Below are 23420 nucleotides of genomic sequence, written 5' to 3' on the forward strand. Positions count from 1 at the left end.
GTACCATATCTTTAATTAAAATATTCTAATTATCAGGGTACCTGGGTGGGACAATAGGTTAAGTGTCTGACTCTTAACTTTAGCTCAGGTCATGATCTCATGGTTTGTAAGACTGAGCCCTGCATCAGGCTCCATGATGACAGTATGGAGCCTGCTTAGGATTCTCTCTTTCTCTCTCTCTATCTCTCTCTCTGTTTGTCTCTCTCTTCCCCCACTTGCATATGCTCTCTATCAAAATAAGTAAATAAACTTAAAATAAATAAATAAATAAAAATTGTAATTATCATTATATATTTAGGTAATACATATTTTGCAAGGATAAAACATCAGAAATAAAAGCAAATTTGTAGTTGATCTTAACTTTATGAGATAAAAGTATTTTAAATATTTTTTACATTTTTTTTATATTTTTACATTATTTTTGAGAGACAGAGACAGAAAAAAAGCAGGTTCCAGTCTCTGAGCTAGTGGTCAGCACAGAGCCTGATGCAGGGATCGAACCCACAGATCATGACCTGAGCCAAAGTTGGACGTTCAATCGACTGAGCCACCAGGCTGCCTGAGTGAAAAGTATTTTTAAAAATTAACCTCTTTGGTTCAAATTCCTGTGGCCTAAGTGTAAACTTTTTGGAAAGTTTGAATATTTCCATTTGGCCACATTAAAGTTTTCCAAATATATGGAGTAGGTAAATAAATTGAAGAATAGTTGGATAAAGTATATTTCAGCAGTTAAGAGAATTTTATATGCTCACAGATAACTTAAAAACTTTCATTTAAAAAGTAATTCTAATTGTGGATATTATTGTATTCTTAAATCCCTGTGTTGTTTTTAGGGCAGAAGCCCTCTTAATTCTGTATTGAGTTTGTACATGGGTTTATTTCCTATAGCCTCTGATTATTTTTTTAATGTTTTCATTTTATAAAGGTGAAATAAAAAAAATTTGTACTGAGTACTAAAGCAAGAACTTAAAGCTAGGTAACGTTGATGGACTAATTAGAGAAAAAGGCAGAAAGGTAATTGTTATTTTAATAACATGAATAAATGGCTGGATGACTGAACAGATGGATGGGCAGAGAGGCAGATGGATGGATGGGGCATCCATTCAGGAAAAAATACAAATGCAAATAAGTGAAAATGATTTTATTATGAAGAAAGTTTAAGTTGGCTCCTATTTTTTAGAGCTCCCTATTTCCTATTGATAATGAAGAAAAAGAAAAAAGGACTTACAACATACTTTCCACTGGTATGGTCTCTTATTGTGTCCCAAACATTCACATGAGATTCAAGGACCATGCACAGCCTTGCAGCTTATGAGAAGCAAGAGCATGACCATCAGAAAGCTAGTGGACCATAGTAAAAAGGAAAAAAAAAATTGTGCTGACTCCCATAAAGTATATATTTTACCATTTGTGAGTAGTTACTTAAAAAGCAAATTTCCTAGTGATGCTGATCAAAGAAAATTAAGAATTAAGTGTTTAAATCCAAATTCTTAATCATTTAATGGCCATTTCCTATTTTCCACCTTAGGGCTTAACGAATTCCCTAACTGGACCAATGGAGTTCACAAGTGTTGAGAACAAGATCTGTTATAACAGATACAGTTTTATTCATAATTTTATAGTCCAGAGCTATAATTCTTTGTCTATGATTTGGAGATCCAAACACCTCTGAAGCCACACATTTATTTTTCATAAGTTTGTGGCAAACTCAACTTCCATGAGACTATTTATTTATAGTCTTTATTCATCTCAGTATGAATGTTCATATCTTTACTACAGAAATATTACCATGTTTGATTACTCCATGCTATCTCTGACCCATCTGGTAGTGTTACATATCATATTTCTGCCTGAAATTAGAAGGGTTCTGAATTCTGTAATCCGTCTAGCCCAGGGGAGGCTAGGGTAAAGGATTACAAAATGATCAGATATCTGGCTGACTGAACACTGTACTTACTGGCTCTAATTCTACTCTTTCTAAAAGAATCACACAAATAAATCCAATCCCTTGTCTATGTAATTGTCTTTAAATATTTATGGTTGCTATGACGATGTTGACACAAGTAATATTCCCGGTTCTTTTAATTGTTCTAGAATCAGTTTGGACTTTTCTGATTCATTCATCCATGGATCCATCCACTCATGCATTCATATAGCTTCCCATCTAGCCTGGGCCACATCATTTGTTATTCCAGCTGTGCCTTTACTGGCCCCGTGATTTATACAACTGATTACACTTCTTAATACTCCCAGTATTAGCAAGGCCATACTCTTCATCATTTTTGCTCTAGGAGAAATTTCCTAGTTGGACTATTTATAATATTCTCCAACCTAAAGTGGACTCTCTAAGGAATGGAGATTCTGAGATAAATCCTGGGAAACTTGAAGGAGATGAGACGTCAAGAATGCTTTAATCCAACTTAAAAAAAAAACTTTATTTTGAGAAAGAGTGAAAGCACAGGTGGAGGAGGGGTAAGGAGAGAGGGAGAGAGAATACCAAACAGGCTCTGCACTGGCAGCTCAAAGCCCAAGTGAGGCTCAAACTCACAAACCATGAGATTGTGACTTGAGCTGAAATCAAGACTCGGCCACTCAACCAAATAAGCCACCCAGGCGCCCCTAACTTTTAATTTTCCTTTATAATTGTTCCTTGTGGTCCCACCTTCTACTTCCTTCTATCTCTGAACACCACTTCTGCATTCTTCACTGTGAAATTATGACTTGTCCACATGCTTTACTGAGGTCATTCAACAAGCATTTATTAACTGGCTACTATTATGGCAGGCACTGGAGTTGTAAACAAAACCAAACCCTAGCCTTCCAGCAGGACTGATACAGGCTCAGACAAAAAATAAAGTAGGACAAAGCAAAGAGCAAGTTGTAAGAGGTGATTGTCAGACTATAAGCAGCAACTTGAGGGAAGTGAGGGAAATCTGGGGAAAGAACATTCCAGAAAGGAGGAACAACATGTACTGGAACAGAGTAAGCAAAGAGAGAGAGATAGAAGGTGGGTGCAGAGAGAGAGTGCCTCACAAGCAGAGTGCAGAAGGGGCTTCCAGGAAGGAGAGATTACAAGAGGAACCATGTAAAATTCTGCTAGTTTTCACATGAGGGAGTAAGAACCAAGAAGCAACCTTGGAATTGGAACTCAAAGCAATTGACAGCATCCATAAGAGCAGTCTGTCTCCAGGAGCTGGACAGACGTCAGATGGGATGGGAGCAGAAAGAGCGGAGACGAGGTCCACAGGAGTTTGCGCGTAGAAAGAGTCGAAGAGAAAAGAAGGTCCAGCTGTAGAGGAAGGTGAATTACAGCTTTTTGTTTTTTTGATGATGGTGGGATAAACAGCATATTTTTAGCCAGATAGGAATAATCCAGGAGAGGAAATAGCATGATGCTTGTTCTCCTTTATTATGTATGTTTTTTTGATCCCATTGCTGCCTTGTACCTCCCACATCTTCCCTTTAATTAAGCTGAGCTTCCTCTTGCATAATCCTGAAGCATCGTGATATAAATAGCTTTGTTGTACTTTTTATGAGTTTTACAGAGAGGAAATGTGATAAATTCTCTATAAACTAATTTCCATGTCTAATAGCTCTTGAATTCCTCCCTGCAACCAACAAAAAAAGTCTTTAAAAAATAGGTTCCAAGTTATTCATACATGTCATCTTTTGCTAGAGGAGTGTCAAAACAAACGCCATAGTGTACGTACCAACAGCTTAAGTTTATCTCTCACTAGCAATAGTCAAGAATGTTTCTAAACCACATGCAAGAAAAAATATCACATTAAGAAGGTATCTTAGCATGTGGGAACAGTAAACGATGTTCACATGAAAAATGTCAAATGTAGTAAACAACATTTTCTCCTGTAATAAAGGATTAATTTTGCTGTCACATGTGATTTTGTAATAGTTTTGCCATCGTGTATGACAGAAATTTGTTTTATTTGCTTTTGTAAATTTGTAGAACAAAGGATTGTCACTTGACCATTTCATTGAGGAAATCTAAAAATCTTCAATACATACAGAAAGAAGTGGTCATTCTTATGGGTCTTAGATAAAGGACACAATAGCTGAGCTACTTCTGTAAATTCCATATAAATTGACATTGAATACAGAATTGTTTCGAATACAGGGGCACCTGAGTGGCTCAGTCCATTAAGCGTCCAACTTCAACTCAGGTCATGATCTCACCTCTTGTGAGTTCGAGCCCCACATTGGGCTCTGTGCTGACAGCTCAGAGCCTGGAACCTGCTTTGGATTCTGTGTTCCTCTCTCACTCTGCCCCCTCACCCACTCATTTTCTGTCTTTCTCTCTCTTAAGAATAAATAAAATATTAAGAAATTTTAAAAAGAGTTGTTTCTAATACAAAATAGTCTCTCCATATGATCCATGAGAAAAACAAACCTCTTCTTTTTCTAGTTCAGAGATTTTTAAATTAGTGATAAAAAAATATGTGATCATGAGTTTTAAAATCCTGTATTTTAAAAGGTTTTAGGGGTGGCTGAGTGGCTCAGTCGATTAAACGTCCGGCTTCAGCTCAGGTCATGATCTCATGATTCATGGGTTCAAACCCCATGTCAGGCTCTGTGCTGACGGCTAGCTCAGAGCCTGGAGCCTGCTTCAGATTCTGCATCTCCCTCTCTCTCTGATCCTCCCCTGCTTGCACTGTCTCTCTCTGTCTCTCAAAAATAAATAAAAAAACATTAAGAAAAAAATTTTTTAAAGTTTTAAATAGTAACTTTCTCAATTCTCACCTTTTTCTGATACCGTGTTAAATTCCTTGTGGACTAACATGAAAAAAGGATACTCTTGGTGTGACAGGTTTTAGTTGAGTCACTATTTGCACAGTTGGAATGTGAACTTTGCAGTTGATGCCATGAAGTAACTGTAGTCTCCTTCTTCAGCAGCACAGAATGTTAGCATTTCTGGTGCTTACCCAAGACTCTAACCAGACCATTTCAATGTGCTACAATTAAGGAAATAGGCTGGCTGTCCTGGATTTTGCAGACTTGTATCTCTGCATCAGATGAGATCACCAGCAACCACCAGGACATTCTTGAAGTGTGTGTGGACTTCCCTATCTTCAGAAATGCCTTCACTAAGTTACAGTTCAAAATTTAATCTCCATTTATATTGCAGATTTGTATTCTTTTAAAACATTGGAAAAGTTTCTCTTCTGTATTTTTAGATTTGTACTGATTACAATTCACATGTCTTATTCAGAAAACTACATCAAAAATTTCTCCAAGAAATTAGAATCAAGAAAATGTGGTCGCAGTTTTGCTTTATCCAGACAATCTTACATGCTTTCCTTTTTCAAAAGTGAACACTATAGCCCATTGTGTTTCCATTAATACTTTTCCTTGAATAAAGTTCAAAACTTGTCCAATTATCATACTTCTCCCCAGTATCTGGTAAAACACATGTGTCCATTTTTCTAAATAGTTTCTCTTCTCAAAAATTATTTTAAACTCCCACATTTTATATGTTCAGAGTTTTAAAAGAGTCAATCTTAAGGATCAAATACTTCTAAATAAATAAAAATTAAAATAAGTTAACATAGTGAATGGAAATACATAAATATATGATAGGTACATAAGTGGAAATAGAAAGAAGGTATGAATGGTTGTATATTTTGTCTTCCCTATGTGTCTGTGTAGTGAAAAGCAGTATAGTTCAGTGGCTACAACTAGAACTATGGAGGTAGATTTTTGTGTTTGTCTGGATATGAACCACGGATCTGCCACAAATTGGTATATGACCCTGAGCAAATAATTTGACCATTTTAAGTTTCTGTTTCCTCATTGCAGAAGTTGGTTAGCTATAGTATCTACCATGGGATTATATTACAAGATTTAAAGGAGATACTATCTCCTTAGCCCAGTGCCTGACACGTGGCAAGTCCTCAGCAAGTGCTAGATGCTCTATTTACATCAGGGTGTCCTTTAGGATGCTCATTCTGTGGGAGCTCTCTAAAGGGAAGAAGATATTGAACTTGGGAAATAAAATGAAGATCATCTATCCCAGTTTACTTCCCATTATAGGAATACCATTTATATAGGGCTAATAAGTAGGCATTAAGCTTGTGATTTTGTACTCTTTCTAGGGAGAATGATATAGAAAGAGTACAGACTCTGAAGTTGACCAGATCATTGATTCCATTATTATATGACCTCAAGAACCTATCTAGAATAGCATGATGACATCTCTCATGTTTGGTTGCCAGATGGTTGGATGAGGTGGTGCAGATGAATCGCTCACTGTATCTGAAACACTACTGGGTTACTGTTCACTTTCCTCAAATAAAAAAGCATCTCAGTTAAGTTTTGGCATCTGTGATTGCTAGGACAGTTTTCTCCATTCTCAGATTAAACCGTCTCTATATAAATTTTACCAGTTAATTATGCTTGATCCTCTTCAATGGAATGCTTTTTAAAGCAAGAATGCAACCATATGTCTGACACCCTATTATGGTTTTTTAGTATATTTGACCATCATAAACTCATTTAAGTATCTCATCTACCATTTCACTTTTCAGTCTGCAGTCATCCTATTAGAGATTCTTTAAATGCTTTGTTGAAAAGACGATGTCATTAATCTTTTCCACTAACCTAGGACCTAATAAGAGCGAGACTAGTTTGAAATGATTTCATGTTAAATCCTGCAGGCTTCTAATGATTCATATAGTATATATAAACTTAGTTTTTTTATAAGATGGAAGAAAGTGAATATGATACACTAAATGCTTTCATAAATTTTATGTATACTCATTCAACTGATTTGTTATTTATGGATGGAATTATAGGAGTAAATCAGTAAACTCAAATTTTAAGTCAATAGAACCCTGCATAGTTTACTCAAAATGTGAATTAAAAATCCAGACTGATTGCTTAAGAGTTCACTGGAGGAAGAAGCCCCCCCCCCCCAAAAAAAAAGGGAAAAAAAGAGATTTAAATCAAAGTCCCAAGTATTTGTCAAAAATTATCCCTGTGAGTTTTTTAGCTTACACTTAGTTTCTCTGTTCATCATCATTTATTTAGTTAGTTATTTTTCAAGTGTCTAATGAATACTTATCTGTGTGACCTTTATTATTATTCCTGGGAATGTGAAAATGAATGTACATAATCCCTAATCTCAAGGAATTTAGTATTCAACAAGGCAAAGACAGATATATGAATGTAGTGGTAAGTCTTTAAAATATGACTTCCTAGAGGGTCAAATATACTTTCTATAGGGAGCTGTTTTTGAGCTTAACTTGAAGGACCCTTGGAAGAAAATGAAAGAGAATGAGTAGCCCCAGAGAAACACATCTATAGCAAAGACCTCCTAGAGGGGTGGTTAGTGGTTATATGTGGTTGGAGCCCATGGGACATTGTAGAGACTAAGGAGAAATTAGGTTAGTTGTAAATGGCTTGAATACCTCACTAGGAAACGTAGACAATATTTTCTTGGCAAGTGAATAAGTGGCTCAGATGTGATTCCCATGTTTGGGACATTTGTGAAGGATGGATTAGAACAGTGTGGAAGCCATTCTGCAGGGTGTGGCAGTGGTCTAGGTGACATAAAGAGGAGGCTTGAAAGCAATCAGGGACAGTGGAATTTAGGTTGGGACAGATTTAAAAATCATTACTAAGGAATCATTAATAACAGAATTGGTTATCATTTATATATGCATGGAGGGTTGGTGAGGAGGGAGAGAAAGGATTCAGAGGATGAATGGTTATGGAAGGTTGTTCTCTTTTTTTTTAATTTAATTTTAATTCAGTTAATAAAACATTAATTTTTAATGTTTGTTTATTTGCTGGGGAAAAGGGTTAGAAGAAAGAGAGAAAATCTTAACCAGGTTCCACACTGTCAGTGCAGAGCCCTATGCAGGTCTTGAATTCACAAACTGTGAGATCATGACCTGAGCTGAAATCAAGAGTTGGATGCTAAACTGATCTGCTAGCCAGCCAGGTGCCTGGATGGTCATGTCCTTAACCAAGGCCTGGGTGGGAGAGGAAAGAAGAGTGTCCACTGGGACCTGGAGCTCAGGGGAAAGATCAGACCTAGATGTGTGGCTCTGAAAGTCTTCAGCGTAGTTGGAATTATTAAGTAGGGATTGCCTATAGGTACCACAGGGTCAAGGTTAGACCCTGGATGGGGGTGGGGAGGGAGTTTAATAAATAAGCAGTAGAAGGGATTGAGGAAGCATGTCCAGAAGAATAGTTGGAAAACTGAGGACCAAAGGGTAAGAGAATTTTAAAATTACGGACTAGTTAACCACTGTGATTGAGGAGGGTAGGGACTAGAAAGTGCTGATGGTTTTGCCATTTTGAAAAGGTTTGACAACTTTTACTCCAAAGAGAGGCTGACGTGAACGATGATCTGTGTGCGGGGTGGGCGTGGGGCGTGTTTGCTTTGAAACAGGAGCACAGTGGCATGTATCCATACCCATCTCTTCCCATGTCCAGCCATTCCAAAACTTTAGGAAAAGTTTTCTTCTGAGATAGCTCATCCATGCTTAATGTTCTACATTTATAGCATCTTAGACAGTCACCAAAGAGATTCAGCTTATAGGGATCAATCTGATTGGTTGAATGTGTTTTCTTACAATAAATTATTCATTTTTCTACCCATGTACGCCCTGCAAAAAGTTTTAAGAAACACTGATATACATTCTCTCTGCTTATTGGTTTTATGTTTAATATATAGTTGAAGTTTTTAGAGCATAAACACAGAACATCTGTCATGAAATCTTAGATCTAGACTATGAATATTTCTCAAAATTCAGTTACTCTCACTAATGGAAGTGGCCAGTGTGCTCCATGTGTACTGTGAAGCAAGTGCAGGACCGCATGGGAGCCCCACAGGGGGACCCGGTCCTCTGTACTGACCGGGCAAGTCCTTCTTCAGCGTATGCTGAGCCACACTCCTGCAGCCTCAGAGAAATGGAAACCTGTTCATAAAGCTTGGCTTCCCTGAGTCCAGGGCAATTTTGTGTCCATTCTAATTGTTCTCTCTGAAAAGCCGAATACCATCAGTGATGAAATTCAGAAATTCACACGTGCTTGAGAAAACTGAAGCCCTTTTTATTTGAGGGTAAGAGGTGACATTTTTGATTGATTGTTCCCGTTGTGTCATTAGGGGGTTTATGATGTTTTTGCATTTATATTTGAAATCATTAAGGTGATGAAGGAGAGAAGACAGAGCCAGGAGTAACCTCCCCGCAGATCAGCTTTAATTCCACAGGTGTCTAACACGTACTTCCATCTTTACCTGGAGAGAGAGACCCATTACTGTAAAGCCAGCACTTCTACCCAGCCTTTGTCTAGAGTCCCCCACGGCCCCTCTTCCATGTGTGTATATGTGGATCTTTTCTCCGCCTTTCTCTTAGGAAATTGTAAATTTTGTAGGCAGGCACAATGGCGTTGTGTTTCAGTGAAGTGCATTGTGAATTGGGAATAAGGATAATTATGTCTAGTCTTAGCTGCTGCTTCTCTGTATCAGGACCTCCAGCATGTGACATGCCAGCGCTGGGGCGCACTCAGACCTCTCAAAGGCTGCAGACTCCAGTAAGGAATCGGGCTACTCACAGCAAGCCTCATCGGAGCCAGCAGGAAATTAATCCGTCTGCCACAGATACTTATTTAGACCAAATTATTAGTGTTTAGTGGCAGAAAAGTGACTCCCTTTCTCCTTCCATTGAATGATGAGAGCCTATCGGTTTTCTTGATAAGATTGTAGCCAGCCTGGCCTTTGCTCTAGAAGGTAGATAAAAATGATTCTGCCTCCAGGGTACAGGGATGTCTGGTTTCTTTTCTCTGTTTCTGTGCCGAGTGCATCTCCCTTATTCATCTCACAAACCGTCTTTAAACTTAATCACACTGAACTTTTTGTATATGTTTGCCTCACAATAAATGAGTTTGGGGCTGGGGGGGTGGGGTGCGGGGAAATACAGAAAAAAATACAGCTTTATTAGGAGCGAAATAAGAAAGCATTCTCTTTGTTTAGAAAAGCCCTTAGGTTAAATATGCCCAGTTATAATAACGGAAAATTTTGAGAAAGTTTCCATTTGTTTTGAAAAATACCAAAATAAAAGTAATAATTGGAATGCAAATTAGTTTCAGCAAATTCTGTGATAAAAGTATTTTTCATATTTTCATTTTCCTGGGCTCAAATTGTCTGTGCTTCATAATTTCTAAATTCATGACTGTTTAAAACCAAATGAAGTTGTTACAACTTAGGATGTTTGCATATAAGAGCTTTAAAAATCCTATAGATGTATTAAAGTCTATTTTCTTTTCTTAGGTTACATTTACAGATTTATTTTTTAGAAAATAAATTCAGTATAAAAATTTTAAGGCAATTTAAATTTAAGCTTTAATGCTTGAAAGTACTTTGTTTTTCTCTGGTCACTTTGCCCTGGATCACAAAATCAGTCCTATTCCTCACAAAATGTTTTCCTCCCTACACTGAGGGAGGCCCACAAAATCTGTCCTTACCAATTAGTGGTGTCACACATCTTTACCTTGATAAGCTTGAATTTCAGGTTTTATATTCATTCCGGAATTACTTTCCATCTTTGTAGACAACCTGCTGAGTTGGTTGCTGAGTTGAGGTGTGCAGTGTCTTCAAGTCTTAGGTGTTTAGAGCGGTAAAGCCCTGCCTGTCTGTAAGTCCCACCTCTGGCCTTGCCAGCCTTCCAGACACAACTGGGAACCCTGAAGTGTGTGGGAGACGAGGGGAATCCCTGTGGCAGCTAAAATGACTGCTCCAGGTCTGGGAACTCTATTCTTTTAGCTAGAATTGAACTCAGGCTTACTGCTCTAATTTGAAGCCCATTGAAATTAGCTTGGTTATCTGGTTTTCCCCTCTGGAGAAGTGAGAAATTATTGAAGAAGATAGAGTCTACACTCGAGGCAGACATGCTGGTACCAGTTAGAGGTGATCACAACCTGCTATCTTAGCGAGAATTAGAAACCCAAACCTGGGGGCGCCTGGGTGGCTCAGTCAGTTAAGCGTCCGACTTCGACTCAGGTCATGATCACTCGGTTCATGGGTTCGAGCTCCGCATCGGGCTTTGCGCTGACAGCTCAGAGCCTGGAGTCTGTCTTCAGTTCTGTGTCTCCCTCTCTCTCTGCCCCTCCCCTGCTCGTGCTGTCTGTCTGTCTCTCTCCCTCTCTCTCTCTCAAAAATAAATAACATTGAGAAAAAAAAGAAAAAAAAAAACCCTGATGTGGACAGAAAGTAAATACAGCCAAGTACAAGGGTTCGGTCGTGCAGGGGTGAGCTGCCACGTGTGTGTATATCTTAGGAGGCCTTAAGGGTGGTTCTGTGTCAGCACGTTACAACAGTGACAAAGGCAGTGATGGACGTGGGCCATCAAGTAAAAGTGAAATTGTTCCTCCATATATTTGAGAGAAAAGTTTGATATTTTTTTAAGAAAGGCTTTATTCAAAATCAGTTATGAGTTGGCCCTTGAAAGGAGCAAGTCTCCATCTTTCGAGAATCACATATTGATTCATGTCACTCTTTCTTGTCATTGCCTGAACTAAATTTTGCTTATGACAAAAATTATTTTGTTCAACTTGGTCGCCCACTCTATTTGCCAAACCTGATTCCATATATGTCATCTGGTTACTTCCTATAATTAAATTCTCCCTTAAAAAATAAAGAGTGCCTCATATTATGATTACTTTTGGTCTTCCACTTAAGAGATAAGTATGTACTTTTGATATTTATTCAGCCTAGTTTTGTTTCTTAAGTGCTATAGACAAAGCTATTAACAGTGAAATTTTAACACAAACATCAAATTCTATAGCCATTATATACCACTCAGTATCCTTCTCTTCTGTCTAAAAGGTATGCTACATTTCTTGTTTTCTAGTCTCTGCTTTCTTTTTTCAAAAATTTTTATTATAATTATTTTATTTTATTTTTTAATAGTTTATTGGCAAGTTGGCTTCCATGTAACACGCAGTGTTCTTCCCCACAAGTGCCTCCTCCATCACCATCACCCCCTTCTCCTGTCCCCCTCTCCCTTCAGCCCTAAGTTTGTTCTCAGGATTCAAGGGTCTCTGCTTTCTGTGTTTTTCCAAGATCACTAAAGGTGATAAGTAAAGAATTTTCATTATCATATGATTTGTTTTTGCTCATTTTTCTGTAATCTAGATTGCAGATTAGAAATTGTAACTGTTAAATAAGCCTATCAAAGATGTCATCTGAAATGTTTTTACTTCCCTTTTTAGTTCTCTAATAGGGTGAAATCTTGATTAACCAGTGCCCTGGGCCCCCTTTGTGTGAATGCAGCCAGATTCAAAAGAACATGTCTTCCTGAATCATGCATTAGACCTTTGTCTGCACACCATCCGTAGCCCTCACCCAGATCGGAGTTTAAACTCCAGCGCAGGCAACGCTTGGAAGCCAAGGACTGTTTTCTTCAGTCTAGCCACGGCTTCCTCTCTCTCTTTTCTCTTTTTAAAAATGAAGACTTGTCCCTGTTTTTGCTTCCCACCTCCTTTCCCAAAAGGATGTAGTGGTCATTTTTATTTATTGTTTGAAATGTTATCACCACCATGCTTTTTCACTTAAAGCCTGTGATGTATCGTTGTGAGATAAACATCTTTTTCCTACTCAGTTTAAGAAATTTTTCGGCATGATTGAATGAGGGATGAGGCAAGACGGGGAGAGAGTAGAACACTCAAGTAGTTACTCAGTTGGCCTGCCTTGGACCCGCCGCTCAGATGCAGCGCTAGGACGGCTGCCTCACCCCTGCGCCCCGGCCTCTCCCTCCTCCTGCTTCTCCGTTCTGCCAGCTCTGGCAGTGCATCTCACCTCCAGGGACACATTCTTTTTTCCTGCCTCAAGTGTGGAAAAAATTTCCTGTTGTCAGAGTTTTGCTGAAATAAAATTGGCATTTGGAAGAAGCCACATTTGCTGGAAGCTTAGGACGTGTGCAACTGCACGAAGTGCTGAAGCGAGCAAGTTCTTCGGGGTGCGGGCTGGGACCCGGTGTGCACCAGAAGGAGGGAGGGGTGCGGACCACAGCGTGGCTGCCTGGTGCGGACTGCAGGGGACCCCTCTGCTCCAGCGTGCAGTTTTTCATTGTTGCCCACAGGCCACGTTCATCCCATTCTGGGCTGCTGCTCAGCTTCCCACCCGTCAGGGGCCTGACCAGCGGGCAGCTGCATTGTAGCTTCTGCTCCGTGCCTGTGTTCTAGAATCTGGATACCAACGACTTAAGGCTCTGTGCTTAGTGTCTCAGCTCCCAAATCATTTATTTGTGCCTATCTATAGGTGCCTAGGATGCAGTGACTGACGCACCCAGCCATGCACACCCGAAGCTGGGGCATAAAGCAGACGCCAGTGCCACCCTTGGCCTATAAGGGTTCGGGGTGCTGTGGTAGCACACAGGAGAAGCGTGTATGTTCTCTAATCTCACTGTGGTATTCCTTTTCTCACTTGACCTTATACATATTATTCTTTCATCCTCTGTCCCATTTCCCCTTCTGAAAAAAGTACGTGCATTTAAGATTTTTCTTTGAAACAAGGCTCAGCTGTCTACCTGCTCCAGAAAGATTTCCACAACCCCTACCCTCCTCCCGGACATGGCTGAACCTTTACAGTCCTAGGTGGTAGTGCTCAATGCACTACTTAAGTCAGCAGCTCTCCAATTAGACAGTTAATGTCAATGTCCTTATAAACTTGAGCCAAGCGTAGTGCCTGGCCTGCAGTTACTGTTCCATGAATGACTATCAACTGAAGGAGTGAGCTGGATCTTCTGAGGGTCCTGGACCACATTGTTGTAGTTTTTGTCATCTCTGCTGCCAGGAATGACTGGATTTATTCTTGTGTAAAATTAAATATGCTTGTATTAGATTTGTCTTTCTGTGATCCTTAGAAAAATGTGTTTTGAAAGCAAAATAGGGGCACCTGGGTGGCTCAGTCAGTTAAGCATCCAACTTCGGCTTGGGTCATGATCTCACAGTTCCTGAGTTTGAGGCCCACATCGGGCTCTATGGTGACAACTCGGAGCCAGGAACCTGCTTTAGATTCTGTATCTCCCTCTCTCTCTACTCCTCCCCCAGTCAGTCTCCACACACACACACACACACACACACACACACTCTCTCTCTCTCTCTCTCTCTCTCTCTCTCTCTCTTTCTCTCTCTCTCAAAAATAAATAAACATTCAAAAATTTTTAAAGCAAAATAAATATGATATGAGAAAATGAAAATGCTTTTGTTATCTAAATACTTGTGAAGTGCATTTTTTAAATAAATGCCACAAAATAGTTTAAAGACCTCCAAGTAACTTTAAGAGGGATCTACTAGATTTTGACTAAGTGCTTAAAAAATTTTTTTTAATTCCCTGTACAAATAGTTAAACTTTAATTTACTGGTAGCTATTTCAAAGGAAGATGGGAACTCTGCAATCCTTTGTTATAAAAAAAAATGTTTTTGTCTTCAAATGTTTAGAGGAAAGATTAAAGGCAATTTGTGGCATGGGTAGAAAGTAATAAAAAGTAGTAACAATGGAGCGTATTCGAAATTGTCATCATTTTCTGGAAATACTAATAATATCAACTCAGGCATTTTATGTCCAGAAGGAATTCCTTTCATTTTTCATGCTTCAGTGTAAACTCTAGTACTGATCTCTAGCTGCGATGCTGGATCATTTGCTTCCTTCTATTGTTTCAAACAGGTATTCATTCAATTATGTGACAGAGAAATTCTGCCATTAAATCTTTTACCACAGGACTTGAGAAATATATTTATAATTCATTTCTTTCAGGAAATAGGCTTGACGACCTGCATTAAAAAATCTTTTATTAAGATAAGCCACAGCCTGTTTAGTTTTTCCAGAAATGCTCCACTTTTATTCCCCAAGGGTAATTATAATAATAAAACAATAAATGATAGGTTACTTTCCTACTTATGGAACCCCTTTTTATTAGTATAATCCCAGTTTTAAAATTTCTTACTATTTGTTTAATTAAAACAATCACATAGACTTTTCATAGCATTTTACAATTTATAAAGAACTTTTTTTTTAATTTTTTTATTTTATTTTATTTTTTTAATACAATTTATTTTTTAACATATGCAATTATTTTCCGTCATTTACAATACAGTAGTTTCAATGATACTCCAAACAGAAAAGCAAAGTAAAAAATCAAAACCCCCACTTCTATTTCATGTAATTAGACTTAGAACTTTTTAAATAAAACATTTTTGATCTTTGCAACAGCTCTGCAGTAATCATAGCAATACTATTAAATATTATTAAGACTTTTTACTATTTGAGAGAACGCAGCAGTTAATGGCATCAGGACATTACCCAGTATCAAATAGCAGATCCAGAATTTAATGGAGAACTTATTTCTGAATAACATCCTCTCTTAACTATACCTCTAGTAAATTCAGTGCTGTTTTCCTTGGAATGTGTTTTTCAAAAGAACTCCTAGAAGTGTCAAAATATTATTATTGTGCACTTTACTTTCTGTTTTCAAATAAATGGTTTGTTCTATTGCTTGATGAAATATTCATTGCAAATGACTTTCAGACATGGGTGAGTGTGATGTGGAAATTGAATCTAAACTAATTTTAAATAGGCATATGAGTTTTTATATGATACTACTTATTGATTGATTTTAATGCTTCAGATTTTTGGATGGTGTCAGTCCTACTTATGTAATAGAGCCAATCTCTGTACCCTTCCCTGAACATAAGGATATTCCCTTACTTTCTTCTACAAAAGACCCCTTTAATATAGATGAAATGTAGATATAAAAATTTTCACATGTTTGTATGTCATTCCCTTCGACATCCTTTGATTCCAGGGTGAGAACCTGTGAATGAATTAGCCTCTATTTCAATGTTTAAGAATCAAATGTCAGAAAATGTTCCTGTGTATTTGGTATTTTCTCCAGTGATTCAAATCCTTAATGAGTTGCTACTTGCTCACCTACCATAAGGTCTTTGTTTAAATATATGTGTCTTCTCTCCACCCAGAGTAAAAGAAGCTGAAGAGGTGTGTAGGCAGAAAAAGGGAAAATCACTTTATAAAATAAAACCAAGACATGACTCTGGAATTGTAAGTATTTAACTCTTCCCTTTTTTAACTTATGATTTTCTTTGGCTTTTAAACACTGTTTTCACAATATATTCAAACTTATATAATAACACTTTAACTATGTTCCTCTTAAGTATGAATAGGTAATAGTAATAGCTCTGACTTGAAGAATCTCCTTTTCTTTATACTTTTAAATAGGCCCAAAGGCTAAGAGAATCTCAGTATCTATATTTGAAGCTTAAGAATTAAGATAGATCTACTAAGGGAATGCATATACCTGGATATGTGTGTGTTGGTGAGATCTGGGAGGCAATTTTTCACTTTCTCCATTACACACGTATCACCAGTACAGGACTGTATTTGAACCCAGAGTGGCTGTTTTAATTGGAATTAGCACCATTGGGATCTGAAACATGATGGGAAATGGTGAGTACTAGTAGTGTCCTTTGCTCAGACCAGGGGCTCAGACCTGGTTCGTCCCCATAAGTGACTCTACAGAGTTGGCTGTTTAACAGCTGTCAGCCAATAGCCTGAGTTTAACAAGCTAATTTAAGGTTCCTGCCTGCTCAGGGCATCCCTAACATCAGTGTCTGGTCCAGAAGGCTGGGGGTTCTGGCCTGGTGCTGAGACCAAGCCAACCGTGGGCTCCTCCAGGAATGAGCTCATTGGACCAGTCATCAATTTTCTCAAGCTGAGCATCTGTCATTTTGAAAGCATTGTATCTTTTTAGTCTTTGATAGCCATGGTGTGTCTATAGGAAATGTTTTTATGGGGTTTGGGGTGGAGCTTTCAGGGTCCCAACTTTGATGGTTTTATTTTTGTACTTAGTATCTAATAAATTTAATCTCTTAAAAAAGAGAACTCATGGTTCATGAGTTCGAGCCCCAGACTGGGTTCTCTGCTGTCAGCACAGAGCCTGCTTCAGATCCTCAGTCTCCCTCTCTCTGCTCCTCCTCTGCCTATATGTTCAAAAAACAAAGAAACATGAGATTTCCTTTGTGGCCCTGTCAGTATTTTTTTTTAATGTTTTGAGGTTTAATCATTTGATACCACAAGAGTAAGTAAGTGATGCCATTTTAAATGAAAAGTTGGTTTAGGCCTTAAAATAGGAACATTTTGAATTGGATTCGTCTAATGTAGTATAAATGGAAAAGATAACGGGGTGCCTGCATGGCTCAGTCAGTTGAGCATCTCAGGATGCTTCTACTCAAGTCATGATCTCGGGATTCATGAGGTCAGGCTCTGTGTTGGGCTCTCCTTTCAGTGGGCTCCTCTGTCCCTCTCTCTGTGCCTCCCTCACTCACACACTCTCTCTCTCTTAAAAATAAATAACATTAAAAAAATGGAAAAGATATCAAAATAACCCAAATTGGAATATGATCAAACACTACTTAGAAAAGTTAGGAATTACATCCCCACTTAAAATCTATTTCTCTTTAGTTTCTCTATATCAAAATTAATCTTGGGGCACCTGGGTGGCTCAGTCGGTTGAGTGTCCGACTTCAGCTCAGGTCATGAGTTCATGGTTTGTGGGTTCAAGCTCTACGTCGGGCTCTGTGTTGACAGCTCAGAGCCTGGAGCCTGTTTCTGATTCTGTGTGTCCCTCTTTCTCTGACCCTCCCCTGCTTGTGCTGTCTCTCTCTGTCTCTCAAAAATAAATTAAAAAATTGAAAAAATTAATCTTATTTAATGACAATTATTACCTTATGGTTGAGGTTATCTTCTGCCTTTTTGATCTGAGTACAACCTTAAAGGTGCTCTGAACTAGAAGGAATAATTATTAATCAATCTAATCATGCTATTATAAAGATAGAAGAGAATAAATAGTCAGTTCAATCTTTACGTATTTGTGCATAGGATGGAGACGGTGAAAGGTGAGTTGGCACTTTTTCACACTGGCAAGAAGCTAGATTTGTAAAGCTTTTTTTTTTTTCCTCAAAAATATTTGGTGATTTGGCTGGAGAAAATTCTTACAGATGAAACAGAATTTACTTATGTCTTCTCCCTTTATGGGCTGGTGAATCTTCAAACTTTTCCTGGAAAATTTAATTCAAATGAAAAGATCTTGTTTGAGCTATTCCATACTTTGTCCATTTTTAAAGTTCTTATTTCTTACTATAACTTTTCTCTGGTGAATTTATTTTCAGAAAGCAAAGATAAGCATGAAAACCTGAAGAATGAAAACCAGAATGAACATCAGTCAATGTAACCGCTTCCACGACATTCAGCTGACCTGAGAGTGGGAAGGAAACTACACCATTTTGTTCATTTTTCCTCTTGACCTCTAGCATAATTGTTGTGGTTTCTAGACAGTTCACCGGTTGTTGAGTTTTACTGTACATTCATAAAAAAGCAAAAGCAGTAGACCAGTGGAGATGTTGACACCTTTTCTTTTTGTAAAGTTTATGGTATAATATTGATAGACCAAAACAGCATGTATAAGAGGCAATATTTGCATTAATACTGAACATGCTAAATGTTAACTTGCAATTTACTTTTGTGAGAATATTCCTTATCCCAACAAAACACTTTCCTTTCTACTGACCACCAGGACTCCATGTCACTGCATTTAGATTTTTGGCTATAATGTTATTTCTAGTGAATTGTTTGTATCAGTTTCATGTCTACATATAAATTTTCTATTTTAAAACTTAAGCACCATTTATATATCATAATTAAGGCTTCCCCACTCTTGGGTTGCTCTCCATAACTATATATTTGTGAAAGAAGATTATCATTTTTTTTTACTCAAGTCAGATAATGAATAGAAAAAAATATAAAAAAGGAAAGCCCTTTCCTATAAATCATTTAATATAGGCAGAAATCAGAGTTTTAAGTTTAATGAGGGCTTTTATCAGCCTGTGTTCTTTGAGACCCTACATAAAGCTAATCTTCAGCTAAAGTAAATTAAACTAAAGGTGTGCCTCTCTATAATGTTACCATTGGCCTTCACAAAGAAAATATGACTCAGTATTTTGAAGGAATTTAAATAAATGATGTTCATAAAATTGCCACACATGATTAATTGTTGGCAAAAAAAAAAAAAGCAAGTTTTCAGATGAATTGGCATCTGTTAATTAACGTGCCTGCCTGAGTATTTTTACATGATTGGAATCATCGCTATGTGTTCTAGCAGGTGATTAAAAGCTGTAAAATGAGTATGTAATAATTTGTTAACTGAAGGAGCCTAGGAGAGGATTTTATTTTATTTCACTTTAAGGGGTAAGAAAAGTAAATCTCCCACTCTTTGTGAGAGTATTTTAAAGTCAGCTCAAGATGCATTGTGATGGCGTGGTCTAACACTTATAGGTGTTTTGTTTTGTTTTTTCTAATTCTTTCAATGATATTTGTTGGGGCTTATGGATGTTGATAAAGGAGAGAATTTCTTGCTATTGGAAACCAATTACAGAAAGACTTAGAAAAGAAAATGTTCTGAATCATAACTATGTTTGCATTTATATAAAGTATGGTCTTTTACCTTTTAGTTTATAGTTTAAGTGCAAAGAAACAGTAGTGGATTTGATTTGCTGTTTTTCTAGTCTTCCAGTCTCCTTCAGTCTCTCCAGTGTGTATATTACCATTCTTCCCTGAAATAATAGGGCATTTAACAAAGATCGCTATGTGCAATACTGTATTTAGTGTTTCTATTTCAATTTTTCTAGGATGTTAATTTATATGAAAATAAAATGAATAATAAAAGAATTCTGTGCTTATTGTGCATATATTACCTAAGGATGCTTCCAGAATGAGCCATCATATTTAACACTGGGGAAAAATAAGTTACACTGTGCGTTTGAAGGTTTTTTAAGAGTTTTTATTTCAGGTTTAACAACTGTTAGTAGTTAACTATTTTTAAAAATTGAATTTTTCTTAAGCAATCTTAAGGAAGAAGTATTTTCCACTTACAAATTGAAAGATACTAATATTTGAGAAATCATTTTTCTAAAATATAAAGGTTAGATGCAAAGATTCACTTGATACAAATTAAGTGGTGAAGTACTATTGGAAGATGATAAGGCAAAAGGGAAAATTACGGTGCAGCTGTGATGAATATAGATGAGGAAATGGAAGAAATGAAAACTAAGCACTCTGCTAATAGAGAAGCATGAAGAGTTTCTTTTTCTTCATAAGTAAGCTTTGCATTTAGGTTGATAATGTTTCAATCTAAACTCTCTTATCACCTGTACACTGGCTTATCATCTACTTTGTGCCAAGGCATCGTGCTAATAATAACTGAATGTCTCAAAGATCAAGGGACATTTATATGAACATCATTTATTTAAATTCCTTACTCAAGTTGGGAGGAAATAAAACAAAGCAGCAATTACAGTTCACTGTAATGTCCAATTCAGAGAGCACGTAAACCTTGGGTGCCTGGCTCAGTTGGTAGATCATGTGACCCTTGATCTCAGGGTTGTGAGTTCAAGTCCCACATTGATAGTGGAGTCTACTTTTAAAAAACTAGACAAAGAGCACAGAAAGCTAAATCTTAAGGGATTAGAGTATTAAGCAAGTGAAAGGGGAGAAGAGAAATCCACAAATGGAAAGACAGTGCTCAAAGACATATGGAAACCATCATTTCTTTTGGCTGGGGTCAAGAGAATCTCAAAGTCTATGCCCTTGCTACTCACAGTAGGGCAGTGGATCCGCAGCACTGACATCACCTACGAGCTTGTTTGAAATGCAGGCTTTAAAATTTTCCAAGTGGGTGGTGAGGAGGGGATGATGATGCACTTCTTTTTATTTTTTTAGTTTTGAGAGAGAGACAGTGTGAGGCAGAGGGTCAGAGAGAGAGGGAGACACAGAATCTGAAGACAGGCTCCAGCCTCTGTGCTGTCAGCACAGAGCCTGATGCAGGGCTCGAACCCACGAACGTGAGATCATGACCTGAGTCAAAGCCAGACACAACTGACTGAGCCACCCAGGAGCCCCCAGCAGTCTGATTCTTGAGTGGGTTATTTGGCAAAGTATGGCTCTGCATCAACAAAGGTGATGGGGAAATGCTTTAATCAAGTTTCTTCATAAATGTCAGTGCCTCGGAGAAACCTCTGATAAGCCTTTTTTTTTTTATTATTTTTTAAATGTTTTTATTTATTTTTGATACAGAGAGAGACAGAGCATGAGAGGGGGAGGGGCAGAGAGAGAAGGAGACAGACACAGAGCCAGAAGCAGGCTCCAGGCTCTGAGCTAGTTGTCAGCACAGAGCCCAATACTGGGCTCGAACCCACAACGTGAGATCTGACCTGAACCGAAGTCGGAGGCTTAACCAACTGAGCCACCCAGGTACCCCTGATAAGCCTTTCAAGAAAAGCAACTCTATCCTTAAATCTACCTCTATATAGTTATTAGTATATAGCCTGTCGCTCTCTCAAGTTTAAACCCAGAAGGACAGGGGCACATGGGTGGCTCAGTTAAGCATCTGACTCTTGATTTCAGCTCAGGTCATGATCTCACAGTTGTGAAATTGAGCTCCAATTCAGGCTCCGCACTGGGCTTAGAGCCTGCTTGGGATTCTCTGTCTCTCTCCCTCTCTCTCTGCTCCTCTCCTCAAATCACATGCTCTCCCTCTCTCCAGAAAATTTAAAAAATACAAAATTTTAAGAAAAAATAAGAAATTTAAATCCTGAAGGGCAGAAACTGTTTTCCCTCAGGACTCAACCTGTAGCATTAAAAGCAATATGTGACACTCAATAAAGATGTATTGATTTCATGAAGAAATAAATGACAAGAAGAAAAGAAAAAAGTTAAGGGCTGAAGGGGAATGGAGAATCCACAGCATGTGCTGGACACGCAGTTGGGATTTCTAGTAGCTGAAAGATATTGATGAAGAACTTGATAGATGTAATTCTGGAGATTTTGAGGTAAAAGCCATCTACATTGAAGTGATACTTGATATCAGGTAGATTATTGAAATTACCTGGAACAGAGCTTAAAAGAGAACAGTGAGATAGAGTTGAAACTAGTGTTTAAAAGAGAAACAACGGAGAGGTCACAAAAGGACCTCAAGAAGATTAACCATGGAATTAAAAGTGGAGAACCAGGAAAAAGTAGTTGTGCAGAAGTAAACACTTCAAACACTTCAAAAAGAAACTCTCTCCACTGACCATCCTTTTGCCCTTCAAATATACTACTGTTGTAAATAACAAATATAATAAAATATATATAATAAAATGACTTATTCAATATTCTGCTTAAAACTGTTTTAGGGAAGCAGTGTAGGAAAGAAATCTGAAACATGAGCTCAGGAGTTCTACTACTGGTATTGCTAAATGAGCTTCTAAGAGACAATGCTCCCCAGATAGTAACTGTAAATTCTGAACAAAATATAAAAGCAACCACTTGGAGTCCCTGGATAATGAACAAAGGAAGCAGGTTCTAGGGGCACAGCAGGGGTGGAACTTATAAGACAAGAATGGCGCAGGGCCTTAAAGCAGGCTTCAGGAATGGTACTGCACTCAGCAGCTAAAAACTCCTGAATCAGCAGTCTTTTTGGCTAGATGATAATCATCTTTAAAGTCCCCAGGAGGAGGAGAAACCCTGTTAACCAGAATTCTATATCCCATGAGAGTATACTTCAAGACTGAAAGATACTTGCATTTATAGGAAAACTATTCATATTTGTTAGGAGTAGAATACTAAAGGAAGTTCTATTTGAAGAGAAATGATACCAAAAGAAATGTGCATCTTGAAGAAGGAACAGCAAGCACTGGAAATGATAAATACCTAGGAAAATATAAAAGACCAGTTCTTGGGGCGCCTGGGTGGCCCAATCAGTTGACCATCTGACTTTGGCTCAGGTCATGATCTCACTGTTTAGGGGTTCGAGCCCTGGATGGGACTCTGTGCTGACAGCTCAGAGCCTGGTGCCTGCTTCCAATTCTCTGTCTCCCTCTCTCACTGCACCCCCGCCCCCCTGCTTGCATTATGTCTCTAAAAAATAAACATTAAAAAAATTAAAAGTTTAGTTTATTTTACTTTTAATTTATTTTAAACACTAGCAGTTTATTTTATTATTTTTTAAGTGAAAGAGAGCATGTGCATATGAGTGAGGGAGGAACAGAGAGAGTGGGAGAAGAAGAATTTTAAGCAGGCTCCACACTCAGTGCTAAGCCCAACACAGGGCTTGATCCCAAGACCCCAAGATCATGACCTGAGTCAAAATCAAGAGTCCAAGGCTCAACTGATTGAGCCACCCAGGTGCCCCCACACTGACAGTTTAAAGCAAAAAAACATGTCACATTTCCTTGAAGAGTTCATAATATATGCAAATGTAATGCATAAGGCAATTTCAAAGGATGGCCCAGGAAGAGGGAATAAATTGCAAGATTTCTATATTTTACATCAAGTAGTATAATATTAATTC

The 23420-nt window shown here is 38.0% G+C and overlaps 1 protein-coding gene across 1 annotated transcript in view; it reads left to right on the forward strand.

Moving 5' to 3' along the window:
* FMN2 (formin 2) overlaps positions 1–19759 on the forward strand; it is a 370023-nt gene extending 350264 nt beyond the window's left edge. Inside the window, 2 exon segments of the mRNA XM_029933337.1 lie at positions 15997–16078; positions 18205–19759. Of these exon segments, the coding sequence (XP_029789197.1) occupies positions 15997–16078; positions 18205–18231 (109 nt within the window). The 3' untranslated portion in view covers positions 18232–19759.
* Positions 19760–23420: the final 3661 nt, after the last annotated feature.

The sequence above is a fragment of the Suricata suricatta genome, chromosome 3, assembly GCF_006229205.1.
Source record: "Suricata suricatta isolate VVHF042 chromosome 3, meerkat_22Aug2017_6uvM2_HiC, whole genome shotgun sequence".
NCBI classification, from domain to species: Eukaryota; Metazoa; Chordata; class Mammalia; order Carnivora; family Herpestidae; genus Suricata; species Suricata suricatta.